Below are 21,888 nucleotides of genomic sequence, written 5' to 3'. Positions count from 1 at the left end.
GCTGAGAAATCAAACCTGCCCCGCTGCGTTCCTCGTCATGGCGATGAAGGACGCGCTCCTCCTTTGCTGAATAACTTCCCCATGTCAGCTGAAGCCTTAGGGACTCCTGAGCCCAGCATGGCTCACAGACTTTTTTGATCCAAGAGATACGTTTTCAGAGGAATGAGAGAGCCATATTTCTATAGCATAGCGTATATATTTATATATATATATATAAAAATAAAATAAATGAGCAGGCTTGCAACACTAGGTGGCAGAGGTGGGATCTTTTCTGCTCAGAGCACTGTCCTATAAGGCATTGCTTGTTTAAGTACAGTCGCATTTAGTTGGAGCTGCAGGAGAGAGACAGAGAGATTCTGTGTTTACAGCCAGCGCAGGCTACGGCGAGCATCTAACCTGGCCCCCCCTTCTTCCAGCACTTGAAGGGGAGAGTGCGAGGCTATTTGGGAATCTGGCCACCACGGGTCAGCTTTCTCTGCGACTGGATTGTCAGAGCTGGTAGAGCAGAGCCCAGGGGGACTGAAGGGAGACACAAATCCCATTTTATTTGAGAGGGGAAGAGGAAGAAAAAAAAAAAAGAAATTGAGAGAGCAGAGAGAAGCCAAGAGACGGAGAAAAAGGCAGAGGAAGCAGAACGAGTGAGAGAGAAGCATGAGGACCTACTGGCTGCACAGTATCTGGGTGCTGGGATTCTTCTTGTCCCTCTTCTCCTTGCAAGGTATGTGATGAGTTCTTTCGTGCCACCTCGTCAACCCCCTTCTCTTGAATTGAGGCTGATGGACTGAGGATGGATGGAAACATGGAGCTGGAAGCTGGAGCTATTTAGATCCCTCTATTTTCGACACCCCCCCCACCCCCACCTCCCCCTTAAACCTTCCCCCCCTCAGGAAATAAGCCAAGGAGAGATCTCTGTTGGTGAATCCTATGGTTAGAGGGCACTGCATGTGACTGACTTTGCTGCTGTATTCGTGCTTTTGCAGAGGGGGAGATTTTTTTTTTTTTTTTTGGGGGGGGGTGTATGGGAAGATTTGCAAAGGAGAGAGGGGTGGGTGAATGTGGGTATCCCTTCCATCTACAGCCACTCAGCACTTTGGATCACAAGTACTGATGCTCCTGGATTCCTCACCTTCCTGAGGAGATCAGTTTTAAGTTTCTTTTTTTTTTTCTTTTTATTTCTGTTTTGTTTTATTTTATTTTATTTTGGTTTTGCTGGGGGAGGGAGAAGGTTGGAGGAGCCTCTATGCCTCTTTGCAAAAACACTATGTCCTTCCGCTCCACAATGGGGGGGAAAAAAAAAAAAAAGAACGAAAGAGGAAAAGATAGGAGAAGGAAATTTGTTGGGTATGGGGTTTTGTTCAGTGGAGAATTGCCAGCTGGGTTTCTTGCTTTAAGAGCCAAGTGTGAGTACAGAATTTAGTTTGAAGTGATGACAGACATGCTAGCTGTTTTTGAGATGCTTTCTGTAAACAGGAGTTAAGGGTTAATGCATCCCGTGCTGTATGTATAAATACACATCACACATGCACATATAATCATAGCCCTGCAAATCACAGCTTGTACATGATCCATGCTCACTCACACATAGCAGTGGTCCTATATATGTACATACATACTCATGAATATAGCATGGAAGATAAATAAACTCGCGCTGGCACATAACAGCTCTAGCTCCCTAGCACATGCAGTTCCTGGAGTGCCAGTCTGCTTCTCTCTTGCTCACGTTCGCTCTTCCTCTCCTTCCTTCCCTCCCTCCCTTTAGCCTTTTCTTATGCCCTCTTTCCATCCTGCACGCTGGCTTTGGTGGTTGCTTGCAACATAAAATCCCGTGCCTGTCATGCTGCACTGGTCTTGCAAGCGCACATGCATGTACACATACATGGCACATGTGTTCTTTATTTGTATATCCACCTATCTGGCCTTCCGTCTTGCACGGTCTTGCATTCACAGTATCTTGCACACTTAGGGGTATCTCACTGTGACTGTCTTTACCTTTCACACTCTTGTGTATGCTGTAGTGCACGGAGATGTGTCCAGTCACAGCATCTGCACTGCCCTTTTGCTCCTACTTTTACACACAGTTTCACACGCACTGTCCTCTTCTGTTTTGTGTCCACTAAGCAAATCCTCGTACAGGCACGCTCCCTGTCATGCACATGCTTTCTGTTGCAGCCTCACATTTACCTGTCACTATTGTGTGCGCTCGCTGCAAAATCCCTCATTTTCTCCCTCTTTCTCACATTTACTGAGCGCTCCTTTTCACGCGATTTCCCTTCATCCGTCTCTGTGTTGCATACGCATGCTTTTTCACTGTTGCATATTTTCTCTCAAACTTGCATTCTCTGAATCTGGGTGGTGAATCTGGCACCTGCACCTTCCAGCTGACTTCCCCTGTGAAGGGGCTGCTTCTGACAGGGTAGGAGGATTTCTTCAGCACACGGGATGCACGCAGGGGGAGAAGAGACCAGTACTTGTGTAACATAAATAGCTAGTGTCAGCAGTGAAGTTGAGTAGCTCGATGTGAACTTCCCTCTGCTCTGGAAGAACAGGCACAGACCTCTCAAGGAAGATGGGCAAGTAGCATCGACTCTGAACATTGCCCCGTCTTTGATGCTTGTTTCCTGGTCTGTCATCGTTGGTGCTTGCTCCACACAGTGTTTCCAAGTCAGAAGCCTTCCCCGAGCTGTGACTAGAGCATCCTGATTCTAGCACAACCAGGAGCTGTTTTAATCCTTCCTAATATCTGCAGCTTATGAAAGGCCCGGGTGCTGTATTACCCTTACCTTCTGTTCTAGTGAGTTACTATTGCCACAGTTCTATCAGCTGCATCTTTTCTGATTTTTGAAGGCATTGAGGAAGGTCCTCTGAGGACTGCTTTAACAGGTACCCTCTGGGAAGGCAGAGGCAAGGCAGTTGCCCTCTCTGGGTGTTGAAACAGGAAGGGGGGATGGGGGAATTGCAAACCTGGAGCTGCTTTTTGTACTGCTCCCAAACTTCAGATGTGGTATAACCCAGCCCTGGTCCACTGCTGGGTGGTTCCATAGCCAGCAGTATCTTCCTTTCCCACATCTGGGGGCGGGGGAGAGGGTGGCGAAGCCAGAATATTGAGGCTGCACGGGAGGAGCAGAGCACATCACAAGCAAGCCCAAAGACATTTGAAGGAGTTAAAAGGGAGTGGGAAAGTATCGTGCCCCTTCTGTGTGTGTGGTTTTGTTTTTTCCCCTTTGGTTGTTGTCGTGCTTTTCTCTCTTTAAATAAAAAAGGGGGTGGGGGGTGCGCTTATTTGAAATCTGTGGTAACAAGCCTTGAACCTTTCTGTAACCCTGCTGAGCACAGCTCTGTGGAGCCCTTACCCCAGAAAACTGCAGTCGTGTTTGTGACAGGCTGTGACCCCCGTCGGACCGCTTCCAGTTGTGTCCCTCCAGAGCCAGGCAGCCGAGCCTGCGAGCTACCCAAAACTTGCCCGTGCCTCCTCTCCCCCCTTCTCCTCGCTGTCCACTTGGGGGTGTACCAGTGAATGCAGAAGGAGCTCCTGGTCGTCTGCTGCTCTCCCAAAGCCACCACACAGAGGGGGGTGAAGAGGGATGAGGCTGGTGCTGCCAGGCTGAGGCTGAATAGCAAGCGATGGGGGGTGGAGGCAGCACAGTGGAGGCTGGCAGGAGACCCACAGGCTCTGCTGTGCCAAGAGACCGAGGCAGGCAGCCTCCAACACTTCTGCCAGGGGACGTGCAGTGGGTCGCCTGCCCCTTGCCTGCCTGGGCACGGGGGCTTTGGCAGAGACAGGCTTTGCCCCCTTCCCCATAGGCTAGAGGCTCTGATTCCTGCACGGCACATCTTTTTTTTATACTGATCATTATTTTTCTTTAATTATTTGCTTCAGGCTTCGTGCGTTTCCCTGCTGCTGCACCTCCAGTCGTGGTTGAGGCAGGTGGCTTGGAGGCGGGCCGGGTGTTCCTCCTGCGGGGTGCACCAGCCTTGCTGCCCTGGGGGGGCTGCAGGACTAAATGTACCTGCACACCCCAGGGATGCTGGTGGGTGGGATTTCTAGTGGCGTAATGTAGCTTTTCCCCTGAATGGATTTGTCTTGGTGTGCCTCATAGCTTCTGATAAGGATCAGACTCCTGAATTGAAATCAAAAGCTGATTTTTTTTCAACACCACCACCCCCCTGAAAAAAAAAAAAAAAGGTTAAATGAGGGTGAGGAGGAGAATAAAATGATCTGGATCTATCAAAAATTGTATTTTTGATCATTCAGAAGAATATTTTATTGGTGATTTCATTTTTACCTCTTATTACTCTAAATTAGCTTAGCTGCCAATATGAAAAGTTATGCTGAATTCCCCACTGAGTTTTTTTATTTAAAAAAATATATATATGAATGCCCTGACAAATTATACATTTTCTACAGCATTGCTTTACATTGAAAATCCTTTTAAACAAACTTTCCATTGAAAAAATAACAGCTGTTTCAAATCTGCAATTTACTTTTAAAAAAAGCTTATTTTAACAAATCTTCCCTGTAACCCTATTTCATTGTTTAATTGCATGAGACTGTTTGTTTAGTTTTTTTAATCATTAAAATACCTATGCAGCCAATTTATTGAAGTAGATGCTTTCAGAAAGGACATGCGGAATTGGCCTGCGTAGTACTGGCAGCATTTATTTATGATGTATTTTTTTTAGCTGCTCAAGGGTATTCATAAATGGGGAATGAGTCTGAGAGAAATCACAGAAGCATTTGGGTAAGTGGAATAGGATGCCTTAGGTTGGTATGCAATACAAATGTTATCTGTAAACTCTCATGCTTTATAACGTTAGTGGGTAATGCGGGTGTGAAAAAGGATGAGTTTGTTAATGCACAAGGTTTGTGCGATCTGTATGGATGGAAGCATGTAACCAAGTGTTTCTGTGCTGATAATGTGTAATGGATGAGGAGAACAGGGAGAGGAGGAGCAGGAGAGTATGTGTGTGCGAAGAGTGATGTTGTAGTGTGTGTAACAGTGTGTGGTGATTGTGATGCGGATGGATAATGTTCAGACATTGCTGACTGGAGAGAAAAGTCCTTACCAGCTCTCTTGAATATACTTTCCTTCCTATCTGTTTCCAACTCTCTCTGTCAACTGAGGTAGGGGAAGCTCTCATGTGCTGGACTGTATCGATGAGGAAACGATTCACTCAGCTGCCTTGCATTCCTTTAAATGATGAAAAGGTTCAATACTTTAAAAAAAAAAGGGGGGGGGGGAACACTTCTTGTAGGTTTAAGACAGGGAAGAAGCAGAGAAGGCTCTTTATCTGCAACGAGGGAGCATTAAAAGGATATCCCAAGTGTTTCTTCTAGTCCTATCCCAATACTTGCAGACCATTTGAGTCAACACTTACCACACCAGTAAGGACCCATTGTGTATTATAAATCTAAGCGTTATTCTACATACTTTTTATTATGATAATCAGAAAATTGCTTAATCTTTTAGTCTTTGAGATCTCCTTTCTTGTGAGGGTTATGCTAACCTTGCTATAAATGCCTTAGTCCCTGTGTTTGTGGAAGCTTCTCTCTAGACTGTGAGTACCAATGCATGAGTGGTCTCAGGAGGGGATAAGTCCTCTGAGAGTCACTCTTTGCACCTTCTTTTTGTCCCAAAAGCATTACATCCCTCTTCTAGCCAGGTGAGCAATATGGCAGCTGCCATCCTATGTTGATGGCAGAGCCAACGCTTTAGAAGCTCCCTTCCTTCTTGTGTGCCTCCCGTAAGCCTTTAGGTGCTCCTTGCTTTGTTTGTGGGGACTGTACCCTTCACTCAACAGTTTCACTCTGTGCAAGACAAATTTGCGTAGGTAATGGGTTATAGCAGCAAAATTAATGCATGGGTCCACGTGTGATGTAGCCCATGGTGAGCTGCAGCAGCTGCTGGGTGCTCTGTGTAGGGACCTCAAGGGGCTGGTGAGGCAGGCAGGGGACTGGAGGCAGTGCTGGAGCACTGCCTACTGACCCATGTGTTGTAATGTGAAAATGGATGACAAAAGCTGATTATGAGTGAGTGAAAGGGAAGCTGCCTTTCCTGGGCAGATCTGAATATCTGATGGGCTTTCTGGTGAAAGAGGATCAGCTGAGGCTGCTAAAGGACTTATTCTCATGACTGAGTGAAATTTGTTGTACGACCAGACAAAGGCATCACAGAAGAGTCTGGGGAAAGTCCTCCATGTGTACGTTTGAATATGTAGACATGTGCTTTGCAAAAGATGGTTTCCTTCACATGCAGCTGCTGGGAGGATGCGGAGCTTTGCTGCCTGTGACCCCTATAGGGAGCATGAATTTTGCCTCTACAATATCCTTTTTCCTTAAAGAACTGTGTGCCATAGCTTTGTGTTGTTCACAGCCAGTCAGCAATGGCTTTGACAGTTGATGTGCTCTTCCTGCTGTCATTTTTGTCTGGGGTAAAATGAAAAATACCATGCACAGCACAGACAATCTTGTTCCACTGTGATAAGGAATAGATAAGGGCAAGATGAAGATTTGTGTGGGTGAGCATGTGAGACAAAGCCCTCTCCTGGTGTCAGGGAAGGACAAATATTCCTGTAGGTAGCATGGAAAGGAAGAAGAAATGCTGGGAATTAGTGATTCTTACAGGAACAAGTGGGAGATTTTTTTTTTTTTTTAAATGGATAAATTCAGGCTTGATTCTGTGCTATGTTCTTGCACTGTGGTGCTCAGAGGGCTGTGAGCAGGAGGACCGTGGGACTGGGGTCATGGCTGTTGCCGAATGACCTGGAAGCTGAGGCATTTCCCTATGAGCTCCCTCCAGCAGGATGCCTGCCAGAGGGGGAGCATTGCACTGCTCATCAGTATGGAAGGAAAGGGAATGGCAGGGGCTTTGAATTCTCTGAGCTAAAGGAGTATTCTTCCTGGCTAAGGTGTGCAGACCCTCACAATGAAATGTCTTACTGACCATATTGCTGTGTTGAAGTCCACAGGAAAATCCTGTGACTACTCACTGAGGGGGAAAAGACCCTTTACGTTAGATTTGCTTACTGCTCACTCATAAGTACAGAATATGATATGCTCTGGTTTGCAGCTGCAGGGGTGCTGGACTTTGCTGAATGGTATTTCTGGGAGAAGATGGTTTGGGGAGCAACGCAAGGATTTACATATTGAGTTAAGGCAGTTTTTTTGTTTGTGGGCTGTTTTTCTTTGTTTCTTTTTAAGAAAAAGGTGTTAGCATGAGAAGGTAGGCTTCAGAGGAAGGGTCTTAGCTTAAAGCAAGGGGGAATATAATTGGATCTGTGGGCTCACAGACAGGGCTTTTGTGGTTCCTAGGTTATATAAAGCATACCACAGAACCTCTTTTGAAGATGGCTTATTCTTGAAACCTGCTCCTTTCCCTGGGGTCTGCCTCTGTGCTACCTAACGGATGCATGTTTCCTCATTTCTTTGAGGTTTGGCAGAGTGCTCCCACAAAGAGAGACGGCCTCTCCCTTTTCTGGTGATGTGTTCTTGGCTGCTGGGGGAATCGTGTGGCAGGCAGCACAGGAGCAGTGGGATGAGGGAGGGAGCAAGTAAGGAGACAAATGGAAGGCTGTGGAGTTTCCCAACCAGGAAATCGATAGCATTACAGCACGCAGCCACTGGGATATGAGTATGCAATGTAAGTGGGTAATCACAGCTCCCTCCCCTCTGCTCCTTAGCACTTATATTGATGGCCAGTTGCAGGCTGAAACCAATTAATCCTTACAACATGCTGGGACAATAACTATTAATATTCGCCTATGTGCTCTCTTGCTGCTGCATCTACGTGGAGCCTGGATGTGCTTGGCCCTTAGCAGTTGACCCAAAGTTATATCATGAGTGAGGGCAAGGGTTTCTCTGTCCACTGGCCTGGCCAGTGCACTGCATCGCCTGACTTCCACTCGCATGGGTGTTGGTGAAGCTGACCATGTGGATATACATTTGAGTGCCTGACAAAGGAGGTTTTTGCCTGCAGGAAGGAAGGATTTTTTCAAGGGACATCTGTGGAGTTTTTGATGTGTAAATGTGTTTAGACTTGTGCCTTTGTGGCTCCATCTACTTGTATGAATACCTATATGTTTGCCTTGTAAAGCTATTTTGTTGCACCATGGGATCACTTACATTACAACATCCAATTTTATTCATGCCTATATATAAGGTCTGTATGTGAAGCTCTGATCAGAGGCCTTTCAATATATCTACTACAGCTCTTAAGAAGATGCATGTGAGAAACAAAATGATGGTGGGTGGTTGTGATTTTTGTGCCTGTGACAGAAAATGCATAAGTTGCATGGTAAAGATGTTTGTGCTGTGTTAACAAATGTGGTTCAGAGTTGTGTTTTGTGCAAGGAAGGTGTTATGAAATGTTAGTTCAGTAGGTGAATGCAGCATGATTATTGATAGGGATATCTGTGTAGCTGTATATGGTTTTGGAGTAACCATTATTCACAGCAGATTTGCATCCTATCTTGACATGGCAAGAGATTGTTGCAGTGAAACAGAATTGTTGCTGAGGCTTGGCTACCCCTCCTCGTCTTTCTGATGGCCTCAATGTAAGGCAGTAATTTAGTCATGCTTCAGTTACCTGTGCATGAAATACAGGGTAGAGAGGACATGCTTGACTCCTGCACTTTCATGGGAGACTTTCTGAGAACAGAAGGAAGAGGATGAAAGGAGACTTTCTTGCACATGCAGACTACACAATTTTAATTAGACTGACATATTCAAAAATGGTACAGCGTGGCTTAGCCAACCTTTCTTATGTAGCTGTGCTATCTTGCACTGTCTGAGCTAAAGATTCCTTGGTTGAATGCAACCTGAACCAGCAAACCAGCAATTATGCACTTTAGCTGTACCTACAATCAGAGCCCTGCAAGTTCAACTGCATCAATAGCAAGAATTTTGTCCAGTATAGCTGTATCTTGTCAAGTGTCAGGTCTAGCTAGCTGAGTAAAAGTTAGCAGGATAGACCTATACGCAGGCATGCCACTATGAAATGTTCTGTACTTGTTCTAGGTATTCTGTGTGAGGGGGAAGTGATTTGTACACAAGAGCTTTTGTGCTGGAGCTGTGTTAGAGCTTATACCAACAGTAATTTCTCAGTGTTTTTTAAATAAATAAATCTTGAAGTAGCTGAAGTGGTGTAAGAGCTGCCCATAGCCTAGGCCTACTAAGGCAGGTAAGGTGGGTAACAGCGAGAGAGCTGACATGAGGGCACAGACCCCCTTATCTGTTTCCGTGTATCCTAGGTGCCTGCTGGTGACTGGTTTGTGTACCCTCCAGCAGCCAGAGAACTGCAACAGATCAGGCTGTTTAAAAACAACATCACCAAAAAAAAAAATCAAATTCAGGCTGCAGCATGAGGTAAATGAGCTGTGGCATTGCCCCAGAGGGACCTAGAGTTAAGGTCATCAGTACAGAGTTGTATTTCTTCTCTTCTTGTCTATGTGCACAGAGGAAAGGGAGAAAAGGCCATTCTAGCTGGCCTTGCTCTGTCCCAGTGTAAAGCTTTGTAGCTGCAGGCTTTATTTCAGGCTTCAAGGGAGCTCTTATGGCCTCTGCTTGCAGGTTCTGCTCACACCCTGATCAATCTGAAGAAATTTTGGTCTCTTTTTTTTCCTGCTGCCCAAAACAACACCAACAAAAAAGTGAAATAAAACAGCCCAAGCTCTCCTTGGTCCTGAGGTGTTGCTTGAGCTGCAGTGAAGGAGTAATGACAGTGTGAGAGGTGCTGTGGAGACAGGACACTTCGAGCCCCTGCTTTTGTTGCCACATGGCAGAGATCCTTAGAGTGCCATTTTTTAGGTTAATGCAGGTCTGGGCATCCTATGTGAGAAGAGGTTTTGAAATTGTTACACGTGAAGGGAAGGCTCGAGAGGACCTTACTCTAGAAGAGCAATTGTGGTAGAGCTGGTATCTTTTCTGCACGCCTTGGCTATCCCATAAATGTTCTGAGAGCTGGCAGGAACCTTGTCAGGCTTCTTTTTGAACCCTGCCTGAAGTTCACCAGAAATTTGTTGAAGCAAACCAAGCAGATTTGCATAATATTTCTGCCTCACTGAATTGGCATTTTTCTAAGAGGAAGAAAAAAAAAAAGGTGTCTTGCTGGACAAATTCCAACTCAAGTTTCAGGAACAGATTAAGTTACAAGTGCTTAAAGGCTTTTCTGCAATGTGTTATCTTCTGTCATAAGATTACATCAAAGTCTCAACTATCATCTAAAACAAAAAAAGTTCTGAAAATTGTGGCCTTTATAGGTGTGATGAAAAACTTGAAAATATAACAAGAGTGTAGTCACTAGCTGGTGTCTGTCTTGAGCCTGCAGACAGTTAAAAGAGCATCCTCATGGATGTATCACCCAGTTTATTTCTCTGGCATGCTAGGTCTGAATTCCTCCTGCTAATAACTCCTTGGTTTTCAATCCAGCCAGCAAAGAGTGTGGTTGTCCTGGCTCTCTCAGGCAAGGTTCAGATGCAGTTTCTGAGGAAAATGCTCAGGGAAACCACCGTTGCCATGCTTGCGTCAGTGGCTCAAAAGTAGGAGCAGCACTTTTCTGATGGACACTGCCTGAAAGGGCTGGAATTGGAGCAGTATGCATCATGTAGAAGGATTTTAGGTCATGGCTTGTGCTTGTGTTGGAGAATGGGTACGTTTGTTCAGTTTGGCTTGTGACCATTCCTGGACAGGCTGGGAATTGTAAAAGAGGAGAAAATAATGCAGAAAATTCACAAGAAGTCTCCTTCAAGCAAACTTTAAAATCTGTGGAGCTGATCTCCCTCAGTTTTGTTTGGAGTTGGGTTTCTCTGAAAGAGGCCCAGCTGATGTCTCTGGGGAGGGAATGTGTGTGGTGTGGGATTTGTGTCCTGTAGTGATGCTGTGCCCGAACCACGGGGTGAGCCTGTGTATGTGTCTGCGTGTGCATGGCACGTGTGGGGCCCGTGCTGCGATCACTGGAATTGCAGTCTAGCCAGATAACAAGCTGTTGTTGTTTACAGCACTTGGTTCCGGGCACTTCAATTCCACAAAGATGTAAACAAAATTAGAGGGAATTCAGAGGATTGCAACGAGAATGATTAAGGGGCTGGAGGGACTGACTTATGAGGAATGCTTGTGAGAGCTAAATATATAGCTGTTTGGTTAAATGACTAAAGAGGAGCTATGCTAATGATCTAGGCTTACTGGGAAGGCGTGAAGAATTGTCTAGTGTGGACTGAGAGCTTGAAGTGTCTCATAGTAGAAAATTTGGAGGAGGGAAGAGGGAAAAAAATGGCAGGAGTGGAAAATACTTAATGGGTAGAAAGAGATTAGGTGGCAAAATAGCTTTGTTAAGAAATGTGGTGGAATTGCTGTCATTTGGGACATCTTGGCTGGGCAGAACCCTGGAGAATAATCCATGCACTACAAGCGTGAAAAGGTCCCTTGAGAGACAGTCTAGATGCCTTAATAGATTTTTATGCCGTCATTAATTTCTGAATCACAGCTAATACTTTCAGTCTGACAAAGAACCATATTCTTTAAAGCATTTTACTTTCTTGCCTTGCATTATTCCTGCTGTGGCACAGATCCTGGCCCAAGACAGACTCATGAGGAAGTCTTCTGCTATATTAACAAAAGTGAAATCCTGGGTGTTAACTGCTTAACTCCTAAGACTTTTTTTCTTCCTTTCTTTAAATGGTTTCTTTTTTTTTTTTTTCTTCTTCTTCTGATATGTAGGCCAAGGCAGCCTGCTGGACACCCAATAAAACGGTAGCCCAGTATCTGTGGCCATAACTTTGTCCTATCAGATATGCTAGACTTTTTCAGGTTTCCTCTTGTGCTACCATACGACACATCTTTCTCTCTCATATCTTTTCAGTATAACTGAGTAGTGAACTAGTCCCTCCAGGCTCAGAAGCTGACTGTGGTTGAGCTTGTAGCTCTCCTGGCATGTCACTGGAGCTGAGGCACCCCAGGGCTCAGGGACAGAGGGAGGTGGACTTGTGAGGGAGGTAGAGATGGGAACAAGATGGTAGGAGACGATCAAATTGATTGATGGAAGGAAAATCAGCCAGCTTGTTTGCTCTTATATTGCTTGTAACAGGAACTAAATAGTGAAAGCTAAATGGGTGGTTTTGACTACCCAGTTTCCCACTTTTTGGGGGAAAGAGAATAGCCTGAATTATTAGAGTTTTGTAGTGGTTACTGTGCTGGCTGGCACCATGGACTTCCAGAGGCAAAAGGTAATGCAACATGAGTGAAACAGCCAGGGTACATAATAGGGATTATCCGGACTAAAGATTACTTGTGCCACGGATGCAGACCCAGAGAGAGTTCATCATAGTTTATTAGCTCAGGTACAGGACTATGCAAATTGCAATCTGTTTCCTGGGCAAGAAAGCAACAAGCGCTATTTTGCGTTGTATGCAGTCCAGACTAGGAAGTGTTGCTGGATCTTTCCCAGTCTGCGGGGCCAGCTCGAGGGTCTCAGCAACACATCTGAGCAGTGCCCCGGAAAAATCTGTAGAGACAGCTGAGATGGGCTGGAAATTGATGTTTCTTAGCTTGGACTTGGCATTAGCCTCAGTACGTGCAAGGTGGCTGTTGGTAATGACATCTCTACTCCGTGTTCCCTAGCAGAGTGGGAGAGCTCGTTAGCTCAGATTCAGTACAACACGAGTGCAGTTGGGCTCTGGCTCTGAAACAAGGACAAGGAATATTCCTAGACTTGAGCTGTCTGTGCTGAAATTTCTGATTTTTCTGTTATGACCTCCTTTTTAATGAAATATGGAAGTTTTGGAAAGAATACAAAATCCCTCCTTTGCTTTAAGGAGAGTTAGTTTGCCCCATTTATGCCAGAATGGAAAAACTGGGAGGTGTGAGAAAATCAGTTAAGGAGGAAAGGAAGAAGTTTGGCAACTCCAGAAGTGAAAATTTATATTGGCAGAAAAAAGTTGCTGGTGGATGGTAGGTTGCGTGTTCACGAAGTTGGAGAGCTTGAAATATGGAATCAAAGACTAATGGTCCTAGTGTTTACTGGGTATTATTTAGGCAGTCTGCACGCCCTCTAGTGGCGTAACACATGGAGGGGGAAAAGTGAGCTACTGCTGCTACCGTTAATCAAAGGCAATCTCTTCGGCTTAAAAAGCTACCCTAGGTTTGGAGTCTGAAGGATGAAGGTTCTCCAGCCCTCATTTGCTGCAGAGAGAGGTGTGGGATGGGTGAGGTAATTTGTCTAGTAATTGTGTTTGTTGCATGCAGCAAATGGATTCGTTACAGCACCTTTTAATCATTGTTCCGTTGGATTTTGCTAATCTCATTCAAACCCTGGTAAGAGTGTTTGTCACTTCACACCCCGTTGTTGAATCAATGCATGACACTGCCTCCTTCTGTAGATATCAGTGCAATGTCATAGCCACGGGAGGCCCTGAAATACATTCCTGCAACTGGTTGTATAGGATAGAGCTGTGGGGTTGCACAAACTGTAACTCTGAAAGGAAGAGAGACACTGAATGCTGAAAGTAAGAGGGCGATCAGTGGAAAACTTGCATATGCATTGCTGTGTGCTGAGTTTTGGGAGAAAAATCTAAGAAGTTCAAATCCAAAATCTACAACAACCTAAGCATCCATTCTCTAAAAATCACAGTCTAGTTATCTAACAACAGCACTGCTCAGTAGCAGTGTTTATAGGAAGGGAAACTCTTTCCAAACAAGAAACAAAAAAGTAATTGGCTTGCTTTTTCACTTCATTCAGGTATGTGAATAAAAAGTGGATTGACACTATTTTAGTAGCTACTCTTGTTACTAGTCAGAGTTAGTGCTGTAAAAATGATTGCACAAAGACACTGAAACAGAAGCTTCTTGGGGAAATGGGGATGTTTAATAAAAACTGGCACTAGAAAGGATTTCTCATGACTTATATGGCTTTTCTGGAAGGAGTAAAGACTGATTCAAGCCAGTGCAATATGAAACATCCAAGTCTACGTTCCTGCTCCGAAATGGAATGGAATCTGGAGTCTGATCATCCCGCAGTTCAGAAAGCACACAAATCCATGCACTCTGATCTGCTTTGGAGATGACTCCTTTCTATCCAGGTCCTATTTTTGTTTACCAAACATGTTGGAGTCTGAGATCTGTGCCTTCTAGCATTCAGTCAGGGGCTTGCATTAATTGCTAGATAGGAGGTGAACAAAAAGATCTTCACCTGCCGCAGAGACATAAGAAAAGAGCTCACGCTGCCAAAGGCGTGTGAGTTCCATGTCTCTTGCTTGCTGCGCTGGAGGCCAGGCTGCAGGAAAATCTTCAGCTTGTCATGGTGGATGGCCAGGAAATGTTGGTTAGCTCTTTGGGCAGAGGCAGCAGCAAAACACAGCCAGCCCTTGCAGGTATTTCAGCAGATGATACCATGAGGATGGTGCTGTGTCTGTAAAACAAAGACCTCCAAATTCCTGCCCAGATCCCTATGCATTGCCCTCAGCAGATTCAGAGGGTAGCTCTGCTGCATTTGTAGAACGTGCATTGCTACGTTTGCCCTGCTGCCTCCAGTCAGTATGGCTCAATGCTTCTTGCTCCTGGTGTTGGCTTACAAGAGCTGCAAGCAAGGGAGGTGCCTGGCTCTTTTCTTTCATAGCCCTGCATTAAACCTCAGCTAAATATTCCAGTTCATATTCCCTGCAGCTGCTGCAGCTTTACGACCAAAACAAGGGTCTGAAGATGTCCTCTAGCAAAGCAGAGTAGCCCAGTAGCTTCCATGACATCTACCTCCTGCGCTGGGGTCGTACTGAGAAGGTATGACCTAAAGTTTGTTGGAAGCCCTGAATACCACATCAAAGATGAGGTTTTGGTCTGTGGGTTTATTTGTTGTTGAGGGGTAGCAGGTTGCCTAACAGCCTTTGAATGCTTTGGGGCTGTTTTTAATGAAGAGGGGGAAAAAAAGTCAAAAAATAGCTCGGAGGGCTATTGTCTACTTTAGGTAGACGCGGTGTAGAGTCCTTAATCCAATTTCAGAGAGCAAAGGCTTTAGGCTGGATTTATACCTCTCTATCTAGGAGGTTAAAGATGTCATTTGACTTAGTTGTCCTCTCCAGCCTCTGTTCCAACTTGAGGCCAAGAGAATTCTAAACCGGTGCATTTCAGTGAGGGGGAATTAAAAGATGAATAGATGTAATGCATGTATGTTTTGATCAAAGACAGTTCTTCCATTCTGAGCGAGGATACTTTTACCCTTCTGTTTTCTGCTGGCACTGTAAAATTTCTGTCTGATTTGTTTGTTTTGTTTAGGGTATTACAGCTGGAGAAATTTCCATCCTCCATACAATGAGAGCGAATTCCTCATGTGGCCTGGTATGGAGCTTAAGGGTTGCATCAGGATAGCTAGGCACATAATTTAGTTTGCAGAAACTTCAGAACTGATGATACAAGTGCAAGAAGTAAAGCTTCTACCTGGATTCTCAGATCCAATGGTGTCTTGCAGTGCAAGCTGGCAGATAGAAGAAACACCTTTTCATGTATAATCTGGAGCACCTTTGAGTTGCAAATGACTAAGAGACAATAAAACACATATTGCCACTTTCACAGAGACCCTTTTAAAGCTAGAACTGCACTTTCAGTTAACTCTACCATATATGGCCAAAGTCGACACTGCATAAAACTTTGATAATTTCACATTTTAAAAAATGTATCGGGAAGTCTCATTCATACATCTTCACTGAAAATTTCATGAATTGCACATTTCCTAGTGTTAGATGTTCAATAAACTTAAATAATGCAGCAATTTACATCCAGACGGTTTACTTTAAAACTGTAAAGACTGGCTACTTCTGTTTTGGATTGAGAACAGTTCACTATTTTTATGCCTTCATCAATTTGAATGGACAATTTTGTTCTTCTGAAATTGAGATCTGTATTGACCCTTCAGTTAGCAAAACCCTGACCTCAGGAAGATACCTGCTATATTTGCGTATAGTTGGACATGATATATCCCTCCAGCTATGAGCTTGATGTTGCATCTTTGTTTTATGGACATCAGCATTGAATATAGTGAGCAAATTTCCAGCAAAAGTCTTCATTTCTGTATTTTAGTGCCTTCTCAGCCAATAAGGAACTTGAGAGTAAAGCAAGCTTGAATGAAAACCAGTTTGTGAAATCCAAGATGAGATTTATTAACATAAAGCTCTTCCCCTGCAGGAGTAGGGAACTGCTGGAAACATCTTCCTTGATGTTAAGATCCAAGGTAAAGCCTCAGTTTGAATGGGATGTTCTGTCCACTGATGCAGACAAGACAGTTCTTGGAGTACCCTGCTTGTGTCAAGCCTATCCCTAATTTGAAAAACACTCTTTTTGCCTTTCATCCAACTGCTTTCGGAGAAATAACCCAAGGTGTGAAGAATGAAGCTTTAAACAAAGCTCTTTGGAACTTTCCTCCTTCTTAGTCATCTCATTTGAATGTTTTTCATAGTAATCCAGTCTTCTCATACTCCTTGTCCTTACTGTAGTCAAGCTGGGGGTGTAAGCATGTTCTACCACATCCCTGCTTTTCCAAAAATGATCTCAGTTCTCAGCTATGGATAAATACTAAGGAGATAAAAACACATCCCAAGGTACCTCTGGCAGTCCTGGGACAGCAGTGCTGCAGCTAAGCATTGGTTCTTAAGGTGATTTGCTGACCATGACCACAGTGTTTATTAGAGGGTCATCTTAAAATTGCCTCAAACAACTCTTCTACTCAGGACATAGCTTGCCCTTCCTTCTGCAATACTGCTCAGTGACCTCCATCACCAGTCACACCTATGTAGTGCGTACTAACCCTTTATCTGCCAATATCTCAAGAAAAATAGGCTGGGTCTTGTTAGTCTCAGCTGGTCATGTACAAACTGAAGACTAAGTTTTGCCCACTGTGGTGAGCTGGGTTGGTTGCAGAGCAGCAAATGGAGCATCCCTTCACTGTTTGGCTTCCTTCATAGTGTTCCTGCACCAAGGGTAAGTTTTCCCAAGTTTACATCTTAGGCACAAAAATGGGCAGCACTGCTGATAGAGGAGGTGAAGCAGAGAGATGTGAGATGTAGAGAAATGGTTGAATAGAGGGAGGCTCGGTGTCTGTGATGAGATGTAGAAGATGTCTAGGGGAAGGAACAGGGACGCGTTTGACAAGCTTTTGATGCCTTATTTGCTTAATGGGAGCTCCTGCAAAGGCATGGGCTGTATAAGCCATAAAGGGAAGATGGCTTCTCCCAGGGCCCTTGCAGCTGCACCAGGCTATGATAACAGAAATTAACTTCGTCTCCTTTGTCTTGCTATCCAAGTGCCCCAGAATAGTAGTTATGAAAACAGTGCTGTTTAATATTGTCTTTGATCGAGCAATCCGACGGGAGCCCTGGGCTTGTTCTGCTTGGCTTTGTTAGTTTCAGACCCTAAGGCAACAAGCCGTTGCCTTCAAAGCCTAGGCAGGGCTGCGTTAAGTGTGAAGTGTGCAGCAGAAATCCCAGTTTGTCAATTCAAATGGCACTCACCTAGCAGCTGTGCCTGTGTATTCAAATCAGCAGTGAAGTGTGGGAAGCAGGGTATGTGCAGCTATCCCCTCTGGAGAGAGCAAGTCTCAGGAGCTGGTGAACAATGCAACATCGTCGAAAGACCCAAAGGGAAACAACACGGTGGATTTCTCTCTTTATTATCCAGCATTAATTTGCTGGCTTTTTTTGCATTTGCTGCCTGCTGGCTTCCTAGTGCACTTACAGCCAGGCAGACTTCAAAGTGTACGCTGCAGGAGGATAGCATTGCTGGGGAAGGAGGTTCCCATTCTTCTCCTTCACATCCTTGGCATAGAGGTGTGTATCTTTCCCTCAGCTGTCCTCAGGCTCTAAATGTACACCTTGGCCAAGGTTTCTGTTCTAGTCAAGCACAAATCCTGGAGGTTGCCAAATATATGACTGGTGGAACTAGTGAGAAACAGCTCTTGGAGGTGCTTGCTTGCTACCTCACCAGCAAACAATATGAAGGCAGTTACCAAAAAAAAAAAAAAAAAAAAAGATGCTAGCAGAAATGTGCAGGGAGACTTATGAAAATCACAAGGGTAGAAACAGTGCAGATGAAGTCATTATAAGCTGTATAGACCCAAGTGCCATGACTGATGGTCTCTTTGTAGGTAATGCTGAGAGCCTGGACTATTTGTTGAGCAAAATGTGACAGGCACATTTTTTTTGTTTCATCCCTTTCATTGCTTAATTATGAGATTCCTTCTGCTTTGTTTCTCCTCCATGTAAAATAAGGATAAGACCAACTTTGTATGGTCTTACTGTATGGGCCTAATGAAAGTTATAAGCATATCAGTGGCTCTTTTGATGCCTCAAAGATCCTACTTGTTAGTGTACTTGGGACTGGTGACTACAGTGCTTAACCTAAATCTTTAAGCCTATGTGAACTACATAGAGGGTAGGTTTGATTATGAAATACTCTGGACCTTTTATGTTTTTATGTTTTAGGTATATCATTTATTATAACAGAACTTTTAAAGTCGGGGCAGTTTCAGAAGCAAGTATGTTGTTGATAATGTTTGCTTTGACAAAGATAACGGCTTCTGTTTCTGTGGTCAGGGTGAGATTCTGGCAGGCCACATAAACAGTTAAGGTATATTCTCTCTCATATCTCAGATTGACAATCTCATGTTCAGGTTCTAGGACCAGGTGTTGCTGAGCTTTGTCAGTGAAAATGGAACAAGGACCTCTCTTCTGTCCCAGCAGTGCTTGTCTGAAGGAGGTCTTGTGATGTGCAGTGATGCTCAACATCTTCAGTTCAGCAGGCAAAAAAAAGTGACTAACCCATACTGTACCCTCCCATGTATTTTATGAAGAATCAGGAAAAGCTGGACAACAGTTGGAGCTCTTCTGAGAGCCTTTAGTTCATTGCTTGCCTCTCAAAGTTATTGCTGTTTCTCTGATTATGTTCCAGTAGAACTTCTGTTTTCTTCTCTGTACCATGTAAGGCTGTGCAGTGATGGTGAGAAAGCTGCAATGATCAAATGAGCAAGAGCAACATAAAGGATGGCAAAAGCTGTGTCAGTTAAAGGTAACTGAGAACTGCAGAGGAGGGAGTTGCTTTGCTGTGGTGAAATAACTTGTGTTCCACCTCTGAAGCTGCTCAAAAAGGCAACCAAGGCTTAAAAAAAGCTCTAGTAATTGTGAGTGAACCAGGGCTTAGTGCTAAGAGACAAGACTTTGGGGTCTCCATCTAGTTTTGTCCTTGATAGGAACTACTTCAGTGTCTCCTTCTGTTGAAGGAGCACGGGGATTTCAGAGATGCCTAAGGTTTTAGACAGTGGTGGACAATGCTAGAGAAGTACAAAGAACTTCAGATTGCATTAACAGAGAGAGGATTTAGTGTGTACCTTCTAGCTTCAGGTATCAGGAAAAGCTCCTGGATGCCAAAGGAGGTGGATGGGGGCAAAAGGCTCTGGAAATTAAAATATAGTTTAGGATATTGGCTTATTTTAATTGAATTTTCAATATCTTCACCTTGGATATTATCATACCAGACATTAAACCCATACACATTATTCTGTAACCATATACTACCTGCAATAAAAGCACCAGCTATTAAAATGGGAGAGTATAAAAAGCTCTTTCAGTATGCCTTCAGAATTGTTCAGTGCTGTTGCTTATGCAGTATTTTCTATTTCTGAAAACTTAGTAGCCTGGAATTAAGTGAAGGAAAAGCCTTCTTAGGTTGGTGAGGCAATTCCTCCCCACTTGACCAGTGCAAGCTCTTTCAGTACAATGACAGTTAATATCAGCCCCCTCAAATCCATGCTGTTTAATTACAAAGGAAAGCCACAGTAATTCAGAACGGAAAGATACGGGTTTTGTTAAGATATTGGACCAATCCTCAGGGGAGCTGAGTTTAATTCCTGCCTTTGCCACAGACTTTCTTTAAGTCAGTCCATTAATCAGTTTATGCCTTAGCTTTACCTGTCTGTTCAATGAAAATGAAGACAAAGGCAGTTCCGTACCCATCTATACCCCACACACAAAAGATGCTCTCTGTGTGATGGGTCCCAATCTTTTCTCCGTCTTTTTATTATTTTCTTGTATAAAGGTACCTTACTTTTGTAGAGGGGAAGTTCAGCTGATGCATGCTTTCTTTTTTCCACATTTCTCTAGTGCTATGGATAAGCATGGCACTACATTGATTTAAGCTGAGAAAAAGTCTTTATCATAAAAACTTGCAGAAGTTAAACCTGTTGGATCATTCAATCTATCTTGTCAATTTTCTTCACTTGTAGCTTGTGGAGCAGAGAGATAGTGAATAGTTAAGGATGTGATTGAATTTCCATTATGATGCTGATGTTTCTGTTGTTGTTTCTGTTTTGTTTTGTTTTTTCTTTTCTTTATTCTTCCTTGGTGGTACTCATCCACAATAAAGAACTGTTCAGTTTGGGGGTGACTTGGAACTTTGGCATTGAATTTGAAGTCAGCTGTATACAAGTTTCCAGACATATGATGTATGCAATTTTAACTGTAAGAGTATTGATCAAAGTGTAAAGAATCTTTCTCCCCTACCCTCTCCACCTCTCATTTGTAGCAACAATAATGAAAAGGGGAGGGAATGAGAGGCATTTTGTTTTCCTGCAGTCATTGACTGAAGATCAACAGAGGTGGACGAAAGATGAGTTGATTAAGCTTTAATTCTATAAGTTAGGATTCTAAATAATGAGATCAAAATGGTTCATTGACTTGTTCCAGTGAGCATCTTCTGGAGGTGTAGGTTTTCATTAAAAAACATTGTAATGCTGTCTCTGTAGCTCTGTCTCTATCCCATTTCCCATATGAAGAGAGAGCTTGCTCTAATCACAGATCCCTGGAGAGAATTTTCATTGGTGAAAGGGAAAAAGTTTCCACTAAATGCTAATCAGAGAAGTTGATTAGAAATTGCCTTTTTCAAAGTTCCTCAAGCCCTAGGTACTTGATTCAGGATACAAAAAGGGTGAGGCAATTATGCTTGTGTTCTACCTTGTTATGGATCAGCAGAGTAGTAAGAAGGATGGTAGCTTCCCCTGTTCTGCTCTGCTCTCATTAAAGAGCATGGCTGGACCAAGTTCTTATTTCCCTATGGCTCACCTCAAACAGTTGCAACACAGCTGGAGCTGTGTATCAGTTGGGTAAGAGCACAGTACAGACCTGGAAGCATTCTTAGAGTAAGACCATGTAGTGATCAATGTAGAAAAAAAAGGGCAGGGAGAAGATCATAAGGAATGCTGTGGAGTGGGCCTATTGGTGCCCCATTTCCTGACCAGGATACACTGGCCAGAGCCACATCTAGTTTACAAAATGCGTTGGAGATTCTTGCAACATCCTTTCAAAACGTTTTATTTATTTATTTTCCATCCCCTCTGCGTTCACAGTTTTTTTTTTTTTTTTTGTCCTTTAAAGCTTTTGCACAATGTCTTCTAGAAAACATGGGTCCTTCAAAACCACCCTCAGCTGGATTTGGCATTTTCTTGTTTGCAATTGCCTGACGATACTATATGGGAGAGAGGTTGCCACACTACTCCTGTATTTTGTAAGAGGAAGCAAAAATTCTCAGTGACAAACTGTTCTTCTTATATGTTGTGACAAAGACTGGAAGCAATTCTGTTCAGTCACTGAACTCACCTTGACTCGTCTCATGCAAATGCCATAATTCAGAAGTTCTTAAAGAGGGGTCTGCAATACACAGCAGTTGCCTCTGGATCTGTATCATTCGTAGAGTTTTCAGCTAACTGATGGCAAAGGTGCAGGGTATCCCTAGAGAAACAAAAAACAGGCTCTGAATTATCAGTTCACTAGTTTTAGAGCTATGGTTTCTTTGCCAAGAACAAGGCTTCTGTATTACTGGTCTACTGTGTAATTAGTGACTAATGGAACAACAACCCCCAGTATATTAAT

At 43.8% G+C, this 21,888-nt stretch overlaps 1 protein-coding gene across 3 annotated transcripts in view; it reads left to right on the top strand.

Annotated features, from left to right (window-relative positions):
• Window positions 1–281: 281 nt before the first annotated feature.
• LSAMP (limbic system associated membrane protein) overlaps window positions 282–21,888 on the top strand; it is a gene marked incomplete at its 5' end in the record, with an annotated part of 966,571 nt that continues 944,964 nt past the window's right edge. For 2 of the 3 annotated variants that reach the window (XR_013945403.1, XM_080577201.1), the window contains one exon: window positions 294–718. Coding sequence is in view for 2 of the 3 variants with exons in the window: in XM_080577201.1 (XP_080433327.1) it covers window positions 652–718 (67 nt within the window). Of the gene's footprint in view, window positions 719–21,888 lie in introns of all 3 variants that reach the window. The other variant, XM_080577193.1, reaches the window with a different exon arrangement.

The sequence above is a fragment of the Anser brachyrhynchus genome (genome assembly GCF_964034855.1).
Source record: "Anser brachyrhynchus genome assembly, chromosome: 1".
NCBI lineage: Eukaryota > Metazoa > Chordata > Aves > Anseriformes > Anatidae > Anser > Anser brachyrhynchus.
This window is presented reverse-complemented; position numbering and strand designations above follow the sequence as displayed.